Consider the following 18,353-nt stretch of genomic DNA (forward strand, 5'->3'; position numbering starts at 1 on the left):
GCACATATGGTTTCGTTATATGGTTACCATCCAGCTTTGTAAATGGTTTCTTGGCTTACAGGAAACCATTTGGCTTGTCACTCAATGTAAAGCCACCTGTAAAGGAAAGAAAAGCCATGAGAAATGACAGGAAAGATGGGAGAAATAGGAAGAGAGGAGGGCAGGCACAGAAAAAGAATGATAAAGGCTAAGGAAGAAGTAGGCAGCACTACATCAGTACATCAAGTGAGTGGATGATGGTTGCCACTTAATGATATTTTATATTCCTTGCCAAGATGTTAGGTCTGGTTAATATCGGTTGATTAGGTTGGGATAGGAGAGGGTAGAATAGGATACGGTAATCTAGATTAGAATGGATTAGTGTTGGAGGTTAGGACCAAGATAGGGATTTGGCCTGATAGGTAATCAGAGTGCTTTCAAGGTGTTTAAGTGGCAGTCCCAGATGGTTAAAATCATGAGGGGACTTTTTTTTTTTTTTTTTTCTAATAACAGACCAGAGGAAGGAAAAACAAATGAATAAAAAAAATAATCCATACACAAGATTACTGGTGTCCGCTGTTCATAAAATATCTAACGATTAGACTTGAACAGCTGTGGGTTGAAGTTTGGAGGGAAACAACTTTGGGGAAGCGAGTTCCAGAGAGATTCAGTTCGGGGAATGAAAGAATATTAATAGGCAGAAGTTCTGCAACATGGCTGAGTGACATTCCAGTCATGAGCGCTACCAGATGCCCGTGTAGCATGAGGGAAGGCATGGAGAGGTAGCACCATGGACGCAACTTTGTCTGAGCAATTGCCTTAAAAATATCTGTAAAATAATGCAAGGGAAGCAACATTCCTTCTTACTTGTAGGAAAGGTAGTTGATTTGTAATGGTGGGGTTGTTAATGATTCTAACAGCTTTGTTCTGAATTTTGTCTAGTTGTTTTAATACAACCTCTCCACATCCATTCCACAAGGGTGAGCAATATTCAAGCTGAGAGCGCACATGAGTCTCATAAATTATAGCTAACTGCTCGTCAATGAAGAAGTTACGGACTCTGTACAATAATCCAAGTTTCTTTGAGGCAGTTTTAGCAATTGATCAAACATGAGAGGTCCAGCGGAGGGCATTGTTAAGTGAGACACCGAGAATTTCAATACTTTTGGAGATGTGAATATTAGTAGCACTGAAGGTATATAATATACATCTCTGGCAATATCTGTCACCGGTGACTTTACACTCCCTCTTCTGTCTTTCATTCCTTCATTCTTTCCTCTTCCTTCTGCCTATGGGTGACTCTACACTGAGTGACAAGCCAAATGGTTTCCTGTACACCAGGAATCTATTTAATACGCTGGGTGGTAACCCTATATCCAAATTTTGGCGCCTGGTGGTTTAGTGGGTAATTATTGTGCTCCAATCGGATTGAGCTGGTGAAGGTTTATATCCAAGGGATGGTTGGGGTTAATTGTTCACGTAATGCCACTTAGGGATGAGTGAGGTTGGTCACTCTCATCTTAAATGTCGGGACCAACTGCCTAGCCCCGGGCTCCTACGTTCCTCATAGGACAACGTAGGATTGGATGATGGATGGATAGTATATTGTATATACAGTATTTAGTTTTTTTATTAGCATAAAATGAGACAAGGTTGTTTTGTCCCCATTCACTGATCGTAGATAGCTCTTGATTTATGGAGATGGCTGTTCTGAGTTGAAAGGTAGAGATATTAGACTTTATGAATGGGTGTCTGAGTGTGAATGAACTATGTAGTGTTGAGTCATCTGCATATGAGTGGATGGGATTTTGGGTGACAGATAAGAGATCATTAATATGAACCAGGAACAGGGTTGGTGCCAGAACTGATCCCTGCGGCACGCCAGCGTTCATTGAGTGGAAGTTGGAATATGGATCATCTACTTTTACTCTTATTTTCCTCTCACTGAGATATGAGGAAATCAAAGGAACACAAGACGTTAGTCCATAGCAAGGGAGTTTAGACAGCAGAGAATGGTGCCATACTCTGTCGAAAGCTTTAGAAATATCAAGGGTTACTGCATGAGTTTCTCCATGTAGGTCATTTGATTGATGGATGGTATGAGTTAGGAGATTGAGTATGTCAGTGGTGGTCTTGGAGTTGAAGCCTTCTATTTAGGTTAAGCCAGGTCAAGATAGGTTAGGTCAGGTAGGATCATTAGGTTTTCCATATCTGTGAATGTTTGATACAAGTTCTGTTGATATGATTATTGGTACACGATGTGTCCAATTGGGGAGATTGTTGGTAGACATCCTGCTGCAGTTGAACTAATGACTTCCTTAAAATCTCCCAAATAGGTGTATTTTGTTTTTTGGAGGAGCAAAAAATAAGATTATTCTCTTGACTTCACCATGGTGGCTGAGTGGTTTGCACTGCCAACTGTAAAGCTGCTGGCCTGTTATTGACCAGGTTCAACTTCTGGTGTGGGCAGCTGTCATTACTTGACTTGGGTGTCCTTCCACATTTGGTGGGTTGGTAGGTAAAATGAGTACCAAGGGTAACACAGGATAGCACCATTACTTTTACCTCGTGAGCTCATTAAAACAGTTGGATTGTAATATCAAGTAGTCATGTTGTTAAACTGGTCCTTAAGAATGAGGTAAACCACTTTTCATATACTGTACACTATATTACTGAGCTGTAATACAATTTTTCAGATGTAAGATGGCAAGAATATTGAGCACTTACCTAGAGACAATACTCAGTCAAAGTTATAAGCAAGTCTACAGAGTCCTACGAAGAAGATTGTCGGTGTCTGCAAAGAAATATGAAGTCAGAGTACGATTTGCCCCAAGTCCTACTGGTATGTTGTCATTAATGTATGAGCATATGTCATATGTGTAGTATAAAGTATGTTCAGTCAGACTTTAAATATGAACTGAAAATATTGTATTTTTCTATCAGTTTAATACACTACTCATTAGTCTCTTGCTCTCCATCCTCTCCACATGGCCAAACCACTCAGTGTATTTTTCCTAATGCATCCATATCCACACCACAATGCACTTTCACTTCCTCATTTGCCAGTCTGTCTCTCCACATAACTCCACATGCTCCTCTCAAATAATTCATTTTGCTTGCTCTCACTCTTGACATGTGTCCTTCCAACAGGGTCCAAGCTTCACTTCCATACATTAGGGTTGGTATCACAAAACTGTCATGCAGTGACCAATTTACTTCCATGCTCACTTCCCTGTTCCTTATCACTGCTTTCAAAGAACCAGCAACCTTTCTTCCCTGTTGTACCCTTTCAAGCACTTCACCCTGTAAACTTCCATCCTTACTCATCACACTACCCAGGTACTTAAAGGCACTCACATTTGCCATTTCCCCCTCATCCAGCCTCACTGTATATTCAGTGGCTTCATTCCTCTCGAAGACCATAACTTTACTCTTCTCTACATTCACCTTTAGGTTCCGTTTCATACACACTCTCCCAAACTCATTCACCAAGCCTTGCAGTTCCCCTTTGTCTTCACTTAACAATACAGTATCATCTGCAAACAACAGTACAGGGAGTTTCCAAACACTGCCCTCTCTCATTAGGGTTGCTCCAACATCCACTGCCCTACCTTGTACCTCTTTTATAACCCCATCTACATACAGATTGATCAACCATGGGGACATGACACATCCCTGTTTCAATCCAACATTCAAATAGAAAAATTCACGCAGTTCACTATCCACACACACTGCAGCCATAACCCTTTCATATATACTTTTCACCACATTCAGCAACGTCCCATTTACTCCATATATTCTTAACACTTTCCACATTCCTTGTCTATCCACCCTGTCATATGCTTTCCCCAGGTCCATGGAGGCCACTTATAACTTGCTTCTCTTCTCTGGAAACTTTCCCACTAAAGACCTAAGAATGAGTATCTGATGTACACAGACTCTTCCCCTCCTGAAACCTCCCTGTTCTTCTCTAAGTCCTCATTTATTTTCCTAACTCTGTCAGTAAGTATCCTGCCATATACTTTTCCTGTTACACTAAGAAGAGAAAAGCCCTTTTGATTACCACACACTTTTTTTTTTCCCCCATTCCTTTGTACAGGGGAAAAATTATACCTGACCTCCAATCCTCCAGGACTCTACCATCCTCCCAGGCCATTCTGCACATCTTCTGTATCCATTCTACTACTATCTCTCCCCATGCTTCAGCATTTCACCACAAACTCAGCATTTTTCTGCATCTTGTAAAACATATATCCCTGTACTATATTGTGGGTATCCTTGTTTTGCAGTTGCGTTGTACAAGCGAGAAGATGCTCAGCTCAGAAATTGCTAACTCAGGATACATAAAAACTGTACTTTGCTTTGAACCTGGCTGCAAAATTCCTCCTCCCTCCCCCTTTTAAATTCCATCTATAGTAATAGATGTGGAAGTCAAGTCTTGTCATTCCCATGAGTAAATATTCATGTTGTTGTGACCCCAGGCTTACCTGAACCCAGTGGACTTCTCTTGCAGTCCACCATCCTCTTTTGGGGGGATAGGGAATTGAGGCCCATCATGTAACTGAGCAGCAAAGCTCTCATCTGTATTAATGCCATCACATGAAGGTGTCCCTCTCCAGTACTGCATCATAATTATTCATGGAAAAGGTTGATAAAGCATCAGGTAAAGGTTTATTGAATTACATGTACAACTGTACAAAAAAGTATTGTTACTCAGGGGGGTGATAGATACATAACGAACACTACGATGGCTGATGTTTCCGAAGGGTTGATACATTCATACCGACACATTTATTACCTCAAACACAGGCTCTTGTATCCCATACATAACCAACATTGCTGGATATGCAGGGGTACCAAAAGTTTCCTAGCCCCCTGCCTGTTTTTCCTAAGCCATTGTTGGTTGTCATATTGTTTAGCATGACATTGTAGCGATACTTTTTTGTACAACTGTACAGGACAGTATTTTGTGACCCACCAGTAACATGCATTCACCACTTTGATAACAGAGTACAATTGTTGAGTTGAAGAAAGTCGTTTGGAGTAAGGGAGAGTAACATAAGAGAGTGTTAGTTGTCATGTTAGGATTAAGTTTCTGCATAAATAATTTGTTTGTATTTATATTTTATTTATTATACCATTACTGTACTAGATATTATTTATGATAATGACACAGTTCCCATGAACTGGGATTAGGAATACCAATAGGATATAAATACCTTTTGCGAGGAGGAGTCCTTTACTGAGTAATATTTTGCTTTGTTGAGTTGTCAGCTACTATTACTGTACATCCATCCAAGGACTAGCTTTTATGCCCTGGTTCAACATGGAAGCATGGGAGATTGTTGAAGGGGGAACAGGTGCTGAAGGCTGGTGAGGGATAGGATGCATTGGGTTTGGCAGGGTATAGGAAGGCCACTCTCTTCTCAAATGTCAGAACTGAGTAGCCTGTACCCAGGCCTCTATGCTCCTGATGAAGCAATAACATATACATTATATACAGACAATAGCATACATTTCTGTGTTGTCATAAACCAGATATTCTATGTACAATAGCTACTATGGTCCTTCCAATTTATCCAGATCGTTTGGGCGTTGTCCCTCACAGGAGTTCCCCTTCGAGCGACACTGCTGAATCTGTACCAAAACACACCTCTCTGTCTCATGTCAGCTATTTACTACTTCTAAATGAAATTTATTTACAGTATATATATATAAAATTCTCTAATATGGCTATATAGTGTAAGAAAATGCCTGTTGTTTTTAATAATAACAATGACTTTTTATAAACACCTCAACACTTGGCAACGTTGCTTTCCAACATTGTCACGCTTGTAGGTGAGTCAGTGAGGGTAGGTCAGGTGTCAGTCCGCAGGTCACTTTCTCTGACCGCCATTAAAAGATCAGCTCCTACCCCTACTACTCGCCCTCGTCTGCTCCACAGTCAAGAAAAAGAACTTATTTACAACGTAAATAAGTATTTTTTAAAAGAGAAGGCAAACAGGGGACCCATAATTGATCCCTCAAAAGCTGTTGCTCGAACAGCAAAGGCCACCAACGTGAGTGAAGTAACAGTCAGACGAATTTGCTCTTCCTTCAGTCAAGCCTGCATTACACGGAAGTCACCAGAACAAACTATAATAATTCATAAAACCGTATAGACTTTTTATAGAAATGAATTACCATAAACTGTAGATTTTATATGCAGAGAGAGGGAGAGAGAGAGAGAGAGAGAGAGACGAAGTCAGGAGGCTTTTCCTCAAATTCTAATAATTCATAAAACTGTATAGACTTTTTATAGAAATAAATCTCCATAAAATGTTGATTTTATATGCAGAGAGAGAGAGGGAGAGAGAGAGAGAGAAAGAGAGAGAGCTGGGAGCGAGGGTTAACCCTTGTCTCAAATCCGATAATTGGCCCAGTAGAAACTGTGGCAACATCGCACGTAAGGGAAGTCCCGTGAGAGACAACGCCTAAACGATCTGGATAAATTGGAAGGACCATAAGTGGTGTGAGGTCTGCAAAGTATGTAGTTAATCTAAACTCCACAAACATCCATGAAATGTAAAAAGTGAAATACAAACTTTTTTTAACCCATCTATTCATCATCCAATCCTATGTTGCTCCATGAGAAGTGTAGGAGCCCGGGGCTAGGCAAGTTGGTCCCAACATTTAAAATGAGAGTGACCAGCCTCACTCATCCCTAGGTGATATTATGTTTTTTTTTTTTTTTTTTTTTTTTTTTTTTTTTTTTTTAATGCGAGGAAGAAGGAACCAAAGGCCATGAGCCCGCAGTAACAGTTCCCTCCAAGAGAAAAACAAAATACAATAGAGAGCCAAATTCAAGATCCGATCATTTTGAGATGCCTGGACACACTGCGTTTGAAAGACTGGAGATCATAGGCAGGAGGAAATACAGACAGAGGGAGACAGTTCCAGAGCTGACCTGTTGCATGAATGAAAGACTGGGAGTAACGGTTAACTCTTGCATTAGAGAGTTGGACAGAAAAGGGATGAGAGTTTGCTGCCAGACGGGTGCTACGCGCCCGTCCGTAGGGGTGGAGGAATGCAAGCAGACAGTTCAGAGGAGCAGTGACCATTAAAGTAGCGATAGAAAAGAGATAAAGATGCAACAGTGCGGCGAAGAGACAGAGGTTGTAGGGAGTCAGTAAGAGGAGGAGAGTTAATGAGACGAAAAGCCTTTGACTCCACCCTATTGAGAAGAGCTGTATGTGGGGAGCCTCCCCACACATGAGAGTTGTACTCCACACAGGGGAAGGATAAAACCCCTGTATAGAGTCAACAATTGTGCAGGGGGTAAAGAAAGAGCGGAGTCGGCTTAGCACACCCAATCTCTTGGAAGCAGATTTTACAAGAGATGCAATATGATCTTTCCAAGATAAGTCCCGAGTAAATGAAACCCCAAGCATGTTCAAGGATGATGCAGGATTTAATCTGAATATTATTAAACATTAGTGGGTATACCTGTGGAAGATTTTGCCGGGTTGATAGGTGTAAGAACTGAGTCTTAGAAGCATTAAAGACAACCATATTATTTTTACCCCAGTCAGAGATATGAGCTAAGTCAGACATTAGGTGTGCCATAGCCTCATCCCTTGTTTCTTGAAGTAACTGTTGAGATGGGCGTTAAGGGAACCGAATGGAAAGGTGAAGGTGGAGTCATCAGCGTATGAGTGGACAGAGTTAGATGTACAGCTTAGAAGATCATTGATGAATAAAAGGAAGAGAGTTGGTGATAGGACAGAGCCCTGAGGAACACCACTGTTGATAGATCTAGGAGAAGAACGATGGCTGCCTACGACAGCAGCTATAGAACGACCAGAAAGGAAGCTAGCGATGAAGGTACAGATAGAAGGATAGAAACCGTAGGAGGGCAGTTTGGAAATTAAAGATTTATGCCAGACTCGATCGAAAGCCTTTGAGATGTCAAGTGCAATGGCAAAGCTTTCGCCAAAGTCCCGAAAGGAGGATGACCAGAGTCTGAAAGGTAGGTGAGAAGATCGCCAGTGGAGCGTCTCCCTGACGGAACCCATACTGACGATCGGAAAGAAGGTTGTGATAGGAAAGATGCCTTAAAATTTTTATTAAGAATTGACTCGAAAACTTTTGAAATACAGGACGTTAAAGCAATTGGACGATAGTTGGAGGGTTGGGAGTGGTCACCCTTCTTTGGGACTGGCTGAATGAGAGCAAACTTCCAGCAAGAAGGAAAGGTACAAGTTGACAGACAAAGGCGAAATAGTTTGCCTAGGCAGGGTGTAAGCACAGAAGCACAGTTTTTGAGAACAACAGGAGGGACCCCATCAGGCCCATATGCCTTGTTAGTACTGAGGCCAGTAATGGCAGAAAATACATCAACTGAAGAAATTTTAATGTCAGCCATGAGGAAGTCAGAGGGGGAAGTGATGGAGGAACAGCACCGGAATCGTCTAAGGTGGAATTGGAGGAGAAAGTCTGTGCGAAGAGATCTGCTTTATCAGTAGAAGAAATAGCTACAGAACCATCAGAGTAGAAAAGAGGAGGGAAGGATGATGAGGTAAAGTTGTTTGAAAGATTTTTGGCAAGGTGCCAGAAGGAGCGGGAAGAATTCGAGTTGGAGAGTTGAGAGCATTTAGTATGGATGAAATTATTTTTAGTAGAGCGAAGAACAGACTTAGCACGATTCCGGGCAGAAACGTAAAGATTATGTGATTCAGGGGTGGGTTGGCTCCGGTACCTTTTTGTAGGCCTTCTCCTTGTTGCGGACAGCATTAGAACAAGCGTGATTAAACCAAGGCTTTCTGTTAGTCAAAGGATATGAGAAAGGAATGTATGCTTCCATGCCCGAGAGAATAACCTCCGTAATGCGCAAGGCACACTCAGATGGCTCATGGCCATGGAAGCAATAATCATTCCAGGGAAAATCAAAGAAGTACTGCCTGAGGGCCTCCCAGTCCGCAGCTCCAAAATGCCAGAGACGACGTTTCCCTGGAGGGTCCATGAGGCCGTACTGGAGCGATAGGACAGGTTAAGGTAATAAGGTTGTGATCGGAGGAGCCCAACGGAGAGAAAAGATTAACAGAGTAAGCTGAAGGATTAGTTGTGAGGAAGAGGTCAAGTATGTTGGAGCTCTCTCCAAGGCGGTCAGGGATACGGGTAGGGTGCTGTACAAGCTGCTCTAGGTCATTAAGGATAGAAAAGATGTAGGCTTGTTCACCAGGTGGATCCGTGAAAGGAGAGGAGAGCCAAAGGTGGTGGTGAACATTGAAATCTCCAAGAATGGAGATTTCAGAGAAAGGAGAAATGGACAGAATGTGTTCCATCGTAGAAGTAAGATAGTCGAAGAATTTTTGATAGTCAGTAGAATTAGGGGGATAAGTAAACAGCACAGATATATTTAGTCAGAGAATGACAGGAAAGCCGAAGCCAGAGAGTGGAGAATTCAGAAGAATCAAGTTCAGGAACACGAGAGCAAGATAAGTCGTTGCGTATGTATACACAACAGCCACCTTTGGCTTTGAAATGAGTATAGAGAAAGTAGGAGGATACAGAAAAGGGTTTGTTGTCAGTTGCCTCAGACAGCTGAGTCTCCGTTAGAAAAAGAAGGTGAGGTTTAGAGGAGGAGAGGTGGTGCTCAACAGAGCGAAAGTTAGATGAAAGGCCGCGAATGTTGCAGAAATGAAGAAGAAGAGAGTCAGACAGTGGTTCCAGGCACCTCGAGTCGTCACCGGGAGAGGGGCAGATGGCGGGGGCATTTATGGTCCCCCCCCCCTGGGGACTCCGAGGCTAGGTGAATTGACGCCATTTTGGTAAATTTTGAGTAGGAAGTGTAGTGTGTACTGTGCATGTAGTTTGGTGAAGATAGATAGAGAAATTTGTACTGGAGAGCATGCTGGTCTACTCTCTGTGTAACTGAGACACTGAAAAAGTTCAGCAAGGGGGATGGTCAGGAACTAGTCCTGAGGGCTGATGAAACGGGAGCTCCAGCACTCCCTGTCATCAGCTTTCCATCCACCTCGGGAGTACTGCCCTGCTCGACTGGTGCTACAGTCTACTCCACATAAACCCCAACCATCCCTTGGATATAAATCTGCAATGGTTTAGTCCTATTGGAGCACCTTAATTACCCACTAAACCACCAGGGGCCATAATCTGGTTATATGGTTACCACCCAGCATAGTACAGGGGGGTACCGAACCTATGAGCTAACTGGGAGCAAGGATTTTGCTCATTAGCCGAATTTTTGTTAAATGAAGTGAAGAACTTATAGGAAAATTAGGGTTAGGGAGCAAGGCCTCCAAGCAACCTCCCTTTGAACCACCAAAACTAACATTCTGATCATTTTAAGCTGGAATAAGGGGTTAATACAAGAGGGTAATACACCTGAAATATAAAAAACAGCATTAATATAAGCAGAATAACATAAATTCCATCCATCCATCCATCCATCATCCAATCCTACATTGCCCCATGAGGAGCATAGGACCCCGGGGCTAGACAGTTGGTCCCGACATTTAAGATGAGAGTGGGTAAAATAGGGATGGGGTGAACAACCAGCTAAGTAACCTCCACCAACCACCAACACCTGTGATAGACAATTTTAAGCGGGAATAAAGGGTTAATACACATGATTCATTCATTCATTCATTGCCAGACACCATGTATCCCAAATGGGGTGGCCAAGGGCTTAGAGTTAATTGTTTTACAGGGAGGGGCACTAATCCTCCACCAACCCCACTTTACACATAGGGAGAACATTATGCCAACAGCATCTGGTGTTACCAGGCGGTCACCCATCCAAGTACTAACCAGACCCAACGTTGCTTAACTTCGCTGATCGGACGGGAAGCGGCGTACTCAACGTGTAATACATATGAAATATATGAAATACATGACAGCTTTGGCATGACCCTCGTGTCAATTCTCATAAGTTGGGATTTGGGGGGATTTTACCTGCTTGTTAAACAGGTGGGGGTGATGCAAATTTTAAGACCTCATATTTGCAAATTCTCGTTAAGTGGTTGCTCGTTAACCAGGACTTGCCTGTAAATGGTTTCCTGGTGTACAGGAAACCATTTGGCTTGTCACTCAGTGCAGAGTCACCCATAGGCAGAAGGAAGAGGAAAGAATGAAGGAAAGACAGAATAGGGAGTGTAAAGTCACGCATAGAGAGAAGGAAGAGGAAAGAATGAAGGAAAGGAAGACAAGAGGAAAGAAGGGAGAGAGGAAAGGGCAGACACCTAAAGCAGCACTACATCAAGTGAGTGGATGGTGAGCACCCCCACCTTCCACTAGAATAATAATAGTATTATTTTGCACATTAATTAGTGCATATACAGTATGTAACAGACTTAGACTCACCTCACTACAGTCATTCAGTTATTCATTCCTAAAGCCATGGTCACAGGAGGATATATTTGAGCTTTAACAATGCGAAGGGCAATTCAAAGACCAGTGAAATTCTTTTGTAGTTGGTCACACAATTCATTCTGTCCAGATTTACCCAGAAAAAAAAAAAAAAAAAAAATGTGTCTATGTGAATGATAGACAACCGTTCCTTGGCCACTTTGAATAGAGATGCCTCTGTGTCCCAAGTTCAGAATTTTCTTTGAACTTTGATCATGGTTGCCAATAAATGGCTCACATTTATTTGCTGGAATAGCTTGGTCTAGGTAGATAGTCTTTTGAACTTCAGTGGGCTTTTTTTGTAAACAAAAGCTGGTCATACTAACCTCTGGTGTATACTACCCCTGTGCTTTTAAAATTATTTTAATATTTTACCCGGAACACGTGAATGTAGATGGGAGTACTCATCATCCGACTACTTGATGTAGTACTGCCTGCTTCTTTCTTCATGTGTCTTTGTCATTCCTCCTCCTCTATTCATGTTTCTCCCATCCTTTCTGATGCTGTTTATTACTCTTTGTTCCACTTTAGGTGGCTGTATACTGAGTGACAGGCCAAACAATTTCCTGTAACTCGGGAAACCATTTACTGTGGTGGGTGATCACCACATAGCCAGATAGAGGGGTGACGGAGCCTACTGTGGTGCTCCTGTTAACTAGGTGGAAATTCAGATGGAGCATCCACCCAGGAACCAAATATCCACACTAATCCTTGTGCCTCATTGTGGCAAGGCACTGTCAGCCGCATGGGACCATTGGTTCATTGTACAGGATAGCCCTGCAGGGGTGGTTGCTTCCCTGCAGTTGATGGATCTTCCGGATCAGACAGAGTGGGATAGACAACAGCCTTAACACCTTTAATAAACTTTGCAATAATTGTACATAAAATCTGAGCATTAGCTACACTTTGTGTACAGTAATTAAATACAATACAGCAGTTAAATGTAATGTTAACTTGTATTCATCCTCTGAATATTGCTTGAAATCTTTTGGTGTAAAAATTAGCATGATCATTTTGTCTATCTATCTATCTATTGCCAGACGCCTCAATCCTGTTTGGGGTGGCCACAAACAAATCGCCTCCAAGTCGCCCTGTCCCCAGCCATTTCACTGCCCTGCTCCCAACTCACACCCCCCTCTCTCATATACCTCTCCACCCCATCCCTCCATCTCATCCTTGGCCTCCCCCTCCCTCTTCCCCCCTCCACCTCACTCACATACACTCTCTTCGTCAGTCTTTCACCCTCCATCCTCTCCACATGGCCAAACCATCTCAGTGTGTTCCTCATAACACTTCCTATCACATCCACATCCACACCACAACACTCCTTTATATCCTCATTCGTCAGCCTGTCTCTCCACGTGACTCCACAGGCCCCTCTTAAATAACTCATTTCCACTGCTCTCACTCTTGACTTGTTTCCTTCCAACAAAGTCCAAGCTTCACTTCTGTACGTTAGAGTTGGTATCACAATACTGTCATGTAGTAACTTTTTCACTTCCATGCTCACTTCCCTGTTTCTTATCACTGCTTTCAAAGAACCAGCAACCTTTCTTCCCTGCTGTACTCTTTCAAGCACTTCACCCTCCAAACCTCCATCCTTACTCATCACACTACCCAAGTACTTAAACGTACTCACATTTTCCAATTCCTCACCATCCAACCTTGCTGTACATTCACTAACTTCACCTCTCTCAAAGACCATCACTTTACTCTTCCCTACATTCACCTTTAGATTCCGTTTCTTACACAGTCTCTCAAACTCATCCACCAAGCCCTGCAGCTCCCTTTCGTCTTCACTCAACAACACAGTATCATCTGCAAACAACAGTACAGGGAGTTTCCAAACACTATCCTCTCTCACCAGGGTCACTCCAACATCCACTACCCTCCCTTGTACCTCTTTTATTACCCCATCCATGTACAGATTGAACAACCATGGAGACATGACACATCCCTGTTTCAAACCAACCTTCAAAGAGAAAAATTCACTTAGTTCACCATCCACACACTCTGCAGCCTTCGCACCATCGTACATACTCTTCACAGCATTCAACAACTTCCCATCTACTCCATATATTCTTAACACTTTCCACAATCCTTGTCTATCCACCCTGTCATATGCTTTCTCCAAATCCGTGAAAGCTGCATACAACTTCTTTCCCTTCTCTAGAAACTTTTCCACTAACGATCTAAGAATGAATATCTGATCTACACAACCTCTTCCCTTCTTAAAGCCTCCCTGTTCTTCTCCAACTAATTTCTCTGTTCTTTCTCTAACTCTGTCTATAAGTATCCTACCATACACTTTTCCTATTATACTAAGAAGACAAATGCCCCTATGATTGCCACACACTTCTTTTTCCCCTTTTCCTTTGTACAAGGGAATAATTATACCTGACTTCCAATCCTCTGGGACTCTGCCTTCCTCCCAGGCCAATCTGCACATCTTCCACATCCATTCTACTACTATCTCTCCCCCATGCTTCAGCATGTCACCACACACTCCATCAATTCCTGGGGCTTTCCCCGATTTAACTTTCTTCATTGCTTCCACAACTTCTATCCTACTGATTTCTTCCTGTCTTCTCACCTCTCTCCTTCTCCCAGCCATTCCCCAGCCAAATAATAGCCCCCAGACTTTGGACTGATGATATATCAAATGCAGAAATAGTTCAAGAAGTAGGAATTGCTTGAAAATGCCCTCATGTGACCAGAACCTTAACAGTAGAGTAGTTTTGACAACCAGTTTTGGAGCTATAGTCCTTCAGATTCTCTTTGAATCACATAGATAATGTGGTCTAATTATGGTACTGTACTGTACAGCTAAAGCAGTAAACTTAATAACATAGAGATCAGACCGTATTCTGGTAGAAGTCAAGTAACGTACCTGTTATATGTATACGGTAGGCACTCATAGTACACGAGTTCAGAGTACGTGATCCTCATTGTACGCGAGGACCTATTTTTTTCCAAATTTTAGCTAATTTTTAAATATTACGCGAATTGAACTCGTTGTAGGCGAGATGGCAGCGCAGATTGGCCCAAATCCAGGGTTTACCCCAAGCACGCGACATTGCCACCCCAAGAAGCGCCAACCACCAGTGATGGAGAATGGAGACTTGTCGATGATGGAGCTCAGCCGGGTACAGTGTGCCCTAGATAAATTCAAGGAAGAATTCAAGAACATTGAACACTGTCAGTTGCGAGTGGAGGAAGTGATGACTTTACTTTGAAGGGTTTATGAATGAAGTGAGTGCATTAGCTAGTGAAAGTGTCGAAAGTGCTGGTGATGAGAGTGGCGTGGCGGGTGGTGCAGCAGGTGCACGCTAGGGTTCCAAGAAAATTCGCCATCAAGTCATTTCGCCGTCAGGCAATAATTAACTTGTCTCTTCCTGGCTGTAGTTGCCTTTGAGTATATATTCTAGCATCACCCATAGCTGTCTTCATTAATGACGGCGAATTGTCTTGTTATTGTTGTGATGGTGAACTGACTTGATGGTGAATTCTCCCAAAACCCATGCTAGGTGCCTGACCCTGCCTCTTATCTCTATTAAGCCTGTTGCCCTCTTGGGTTAAGGTGAGCTTGCATATTCTTGTTGGTTTAGTTAAGCCAAATCCTTGTTGATTTAGTAAAGCCATGATCTTGTTGGTTTACTTTATCTTAGGTAATATGTCTTAGATGGTTTCCCTGTACAGTACAATACTTAGGTCTGAAAAGAGTCTCAAGGGTTGCCCATGAAGGGGGGTGCTGCCCATATGTACCATAATTTTTTCCATAAGTTTATGTTTTCAGAGTACGCTAATTCCTAGTACGCGACGTCCTCTGCCGCCCATAAACTCGTGTACTATGAATGCCCACTGAAGTTACTAGATAAATTAATTGCATTTAAGCAGGAGAAGTGTTTGCCTACAACCTAAAGAGCATCATTGGTAAAGTAGGTTTCAGGACAGATTGAAGATTAACTCTTATAGCTGTATCAGTTTTATGCCCATCTGTGCATGCCAGCTTAAATGTAGCTTATTGAGTAAAGTTATAAAAATATCTTTTCTTACACTGTATATGAAACTTTTTTTGTTTTTTTTCCCCTCCATATCCTTTAACTTGAGTTCTTACCTTTGGTTGCATCTTATGTTGGCATCGTGCTTCCTGTCGGTGTGAAAATAAATACCTGTTCTGTGCAGCAAACATGCTGTTACTTCAGCCATTGCACCAGAATTGGGAGTGGTATACTGGTGGCTGGTCGCACCAGCTCAGGTAACCAAAAAACCATCTAGATTCTTTGGTGCAGATCAGTATTTCCTGCTTGGTGCAGACTCTTCTTGGTTTCACTGAACTTCAGAGTCAGTTCCTAATTTACTTTTCAAGTACAGTGGAGTTTCAGCACCTTTGTTTCACTAATCACTTATTGCCATGCTTGATGTGGTGGTCATTGGTGCCACAGGCCACATTTCTTAAAAATGCCTTCATGGTCATCTGACAGATGGAAAGTACTAAAATACCTGAGGATTGGCTACCCATGTAGCTTTACTCATACTGCTTCCAGTAGAGTTGAGTGGCAGATTAGGTAATTAAATAGTAGGTGAGCATTTGAGATGAGTAAGTGACAGCTGAAAGTGACAAAACTGCTGTAGAAGGAGGAATGAAATTAAAATGTACAGTGTGCTGAACTGCAGCAGAGCTGGTGAACAACCAGTGTGTCATAGTGGAGGAATTTGTAAAAAGCTTTTGTCCTTCAGTGGACTGGCACATGTTGATAATGTGGATATGATGATAGTACCATTAGGTTCTTGAAAGAGTATCTCCTTATATCCTGCTATTTTTACTCCTTAATGACTTTTATCATTAAGAACAGAGGGAAAGAAATGGTCTGAACACTGGTCCAAGAGGTCCAAGACATCCATAGTATTACTCTGTTGGGTCACTGTGTGTTGGATAATGTTATGTATTGTTGGAACAAAGTGAGTATTAACAAACTAATTCAAACTGTTTTAGATATTAAAATCATGTTTGAATTTGCCTACAGGACAACTGCATTTGGGAGGGCTGCGAACTGCTTTGTACAACTATCTTTTTGCAAAATCACAAAATGGCAAGTTCATCCTACGACTTGAAGACACCGATCAAAGCCGACTTGTTCCAGAAGCCATTAATTCACTGGAAGAGATATTAATCTGGGCTAACATTCCACCTGATGAGTCACCGAGGTTGGGAGGACCTGGTGGACCATATGTGCAGTCTGAGCGACTCCAGCACTATCAGAAATACGCCCAGATACTCCTGCAGAATGGAGCTGCATATAAGTGCTTCTGTTCCAGTAAACGATTGACATGGCTTCGTAATGATGCAATAAGACGGAAGGAGACCCCAAAATATGATAATAGGTGCAGAGACCTGTCTTCTGCCAAAATTGAAAAACTAGAGAGCGGAAGAACACCATCTTGCATAAGATTTAAGGTATAATAAAATATATTTAAGGTATTTGTTGACAGCATTGCATGCTATACTACATTGCAGTGTACATCATCATCCATCATCCAATCCTACATTGACCCATGAGGAGTGTAGGAGCCCAGGGCTAGGCAGTTGGTCCCGACATTTAAGATGAGAGTGACCAGCCTTACTCATCCCTGAGTGGCATTACATGAGCAATCAACCCCAACCACTCCTTGGATATAAACCTTCACCAGCTCAATCCGACTGGAGCGCAATAATTACCCATTAAACCACTAGTTGCCAAAATTTGGTTATATGGTTATCACCCAGCGTAGTAAATAGTTTCCTGGTGTACAGGAAACCATTTGGCTTGTCACCCAGTGTAGAGTCACCCACAGGCAGAAGGAAGACAAAAGAATGAAGGAAAGAAAGACAGAAGAGGGAGTGTAAAGTTACCCATAGGCTGAAGGACAAGGAAAGAATGAAGGAAAGGAAGACAGAAGAGGATGGAAGGAAAGAAGGATGGAGGAGAGGAATATTGTATTAATTAGTACATGTCCGTGCATTGTGTAGTGGCAGTGTTATAACCAGTGAGGTTATTTGGTGCTGTTGCTTAAAGTACTGCACAATTTGGAAAACCTTTTATTTTAGAAATTCATGTGGGGAAAAATATGAAGGTTTGATTCCTGGGTGGATGTTCCATTGCTGTTTCCACCCAGTTAATCTAACAACTGCTGCAGTAAGTTTCCTGGTCAACCCCCCCATGCGGAAAAAAAAAAAATTCTCAAAAATAATTTTTGCTCATAGGAAATGAAAGAGTGCATGGAAAAGTATGGTAAAAACACATATAAGTTCATTCTTTACTTGAGTTCAGTTGTGTTGAAGTAATGAAGTTGCACATCTGATCTCTCCCCTTCATGTTACAGTAGCACAATAATGGGGAGATACTGAGGATGCGTGGATAGTGGTGGGATGCACGGGTGGTGATGGGTGAGATGCCAAATGGCATTAGAAAAGCACCCATTAAACAACAAAAAACTTGCCATGTGATGTATATAGCAGCTATACATTTTCCATCATATAAGGTACATAGCAACTATCAGGTTAACAGAGGCACCATAGTAGGCTCCATTTCATCCTGTGATCTGGTTAAATGGATACCTCCCAGCAATTGCAAAGGAAACCATTAGAATTATCACTCGGTGTAAAGCCACCTGAAGTGTTAAGAAGAAGAATGATAAAAAGTGACAGGAAAGAAAGGGAGAAGTGAAGAGTGGAGGGCAGACACAGAAACAGAATGATAAAGGTGAAGGAAGAAGTAGGCAGCACTACATGAAGTGAGTGTATGATGGTCACCACCACCTACCATTGTATACAGTACATAAATGCTTAGTTGTAAGATTTATGTATAGAGGGTGTGTATGATCTGTTTTCTGTGTTTTTGCAACCACATATCCACCGTGGATGTAGTGAGTGTCTTGGTAGGTCAATACAGCCAAGGTCCAGAAGTGTAGTAGTTGTATCTCTTCTG

At 42.2% G+C, this 18,353-nt stretch overlaps 1 protein-coding gene and 1 pseudogene across 2 annotated transcripts in view; one reads left to right on the plus strand and one right to left on the minus strand.

Moving 5' to 3' along the window:
- GluRS-m (putative glutamate--tRNA ligase, mitochondrial) overlaps nt 1-18,353 on the plus strand; it is a 37,364-nt gene that overhangs the window by 620 nt on the left and 18,391 nt on the right. The window contains exons 1-3 of one of the 2 annotated variants that reach the window (XM_080264945.1): nt 2,724-2,821; nt 4,269-4,642; nt 16,413-16,843. In XM_080264945.1, coding sequence (XP_080121071.1) covers nt 4,618-4,642; nt 16,413-16,843 — 456 coding nt within the window. In that variant the 5' untranslated portion in view covers nt 2,724-2,821; nt 4,269-4,617. Of the gene's footprint in view, nt 1-2,675; nt 2,822-4,268; nt 4,643-16,412; nt 16,844-18,353 lie in introns of those variants that run through there. The other variant, XM_080264941.1, reaches the window with a different exon arrangement.
- LOC145390490 (5S ribosomal RNA) lies at nt 10,740-10,858 on the minus strand (annotated as a pseudogene).

The sequence above is a fragment of the Coenobita brevimanus genome, chromosome 14 (assembly GCF_032717465.1).
Source record: "Coenobita brevimanus isolate Jiangsu-jjx chromosome 14, ASM3271746v2, whole genome shotgun sequence".
In the NCBI taxonomy this organism is placed as follows: domain Eukaryota; kingdom Metazoa; phylum Arthropoda; class Malacostraca; order Decapoda; family Coenobitidae; genus Coenobita; species Coenobita brevimanus.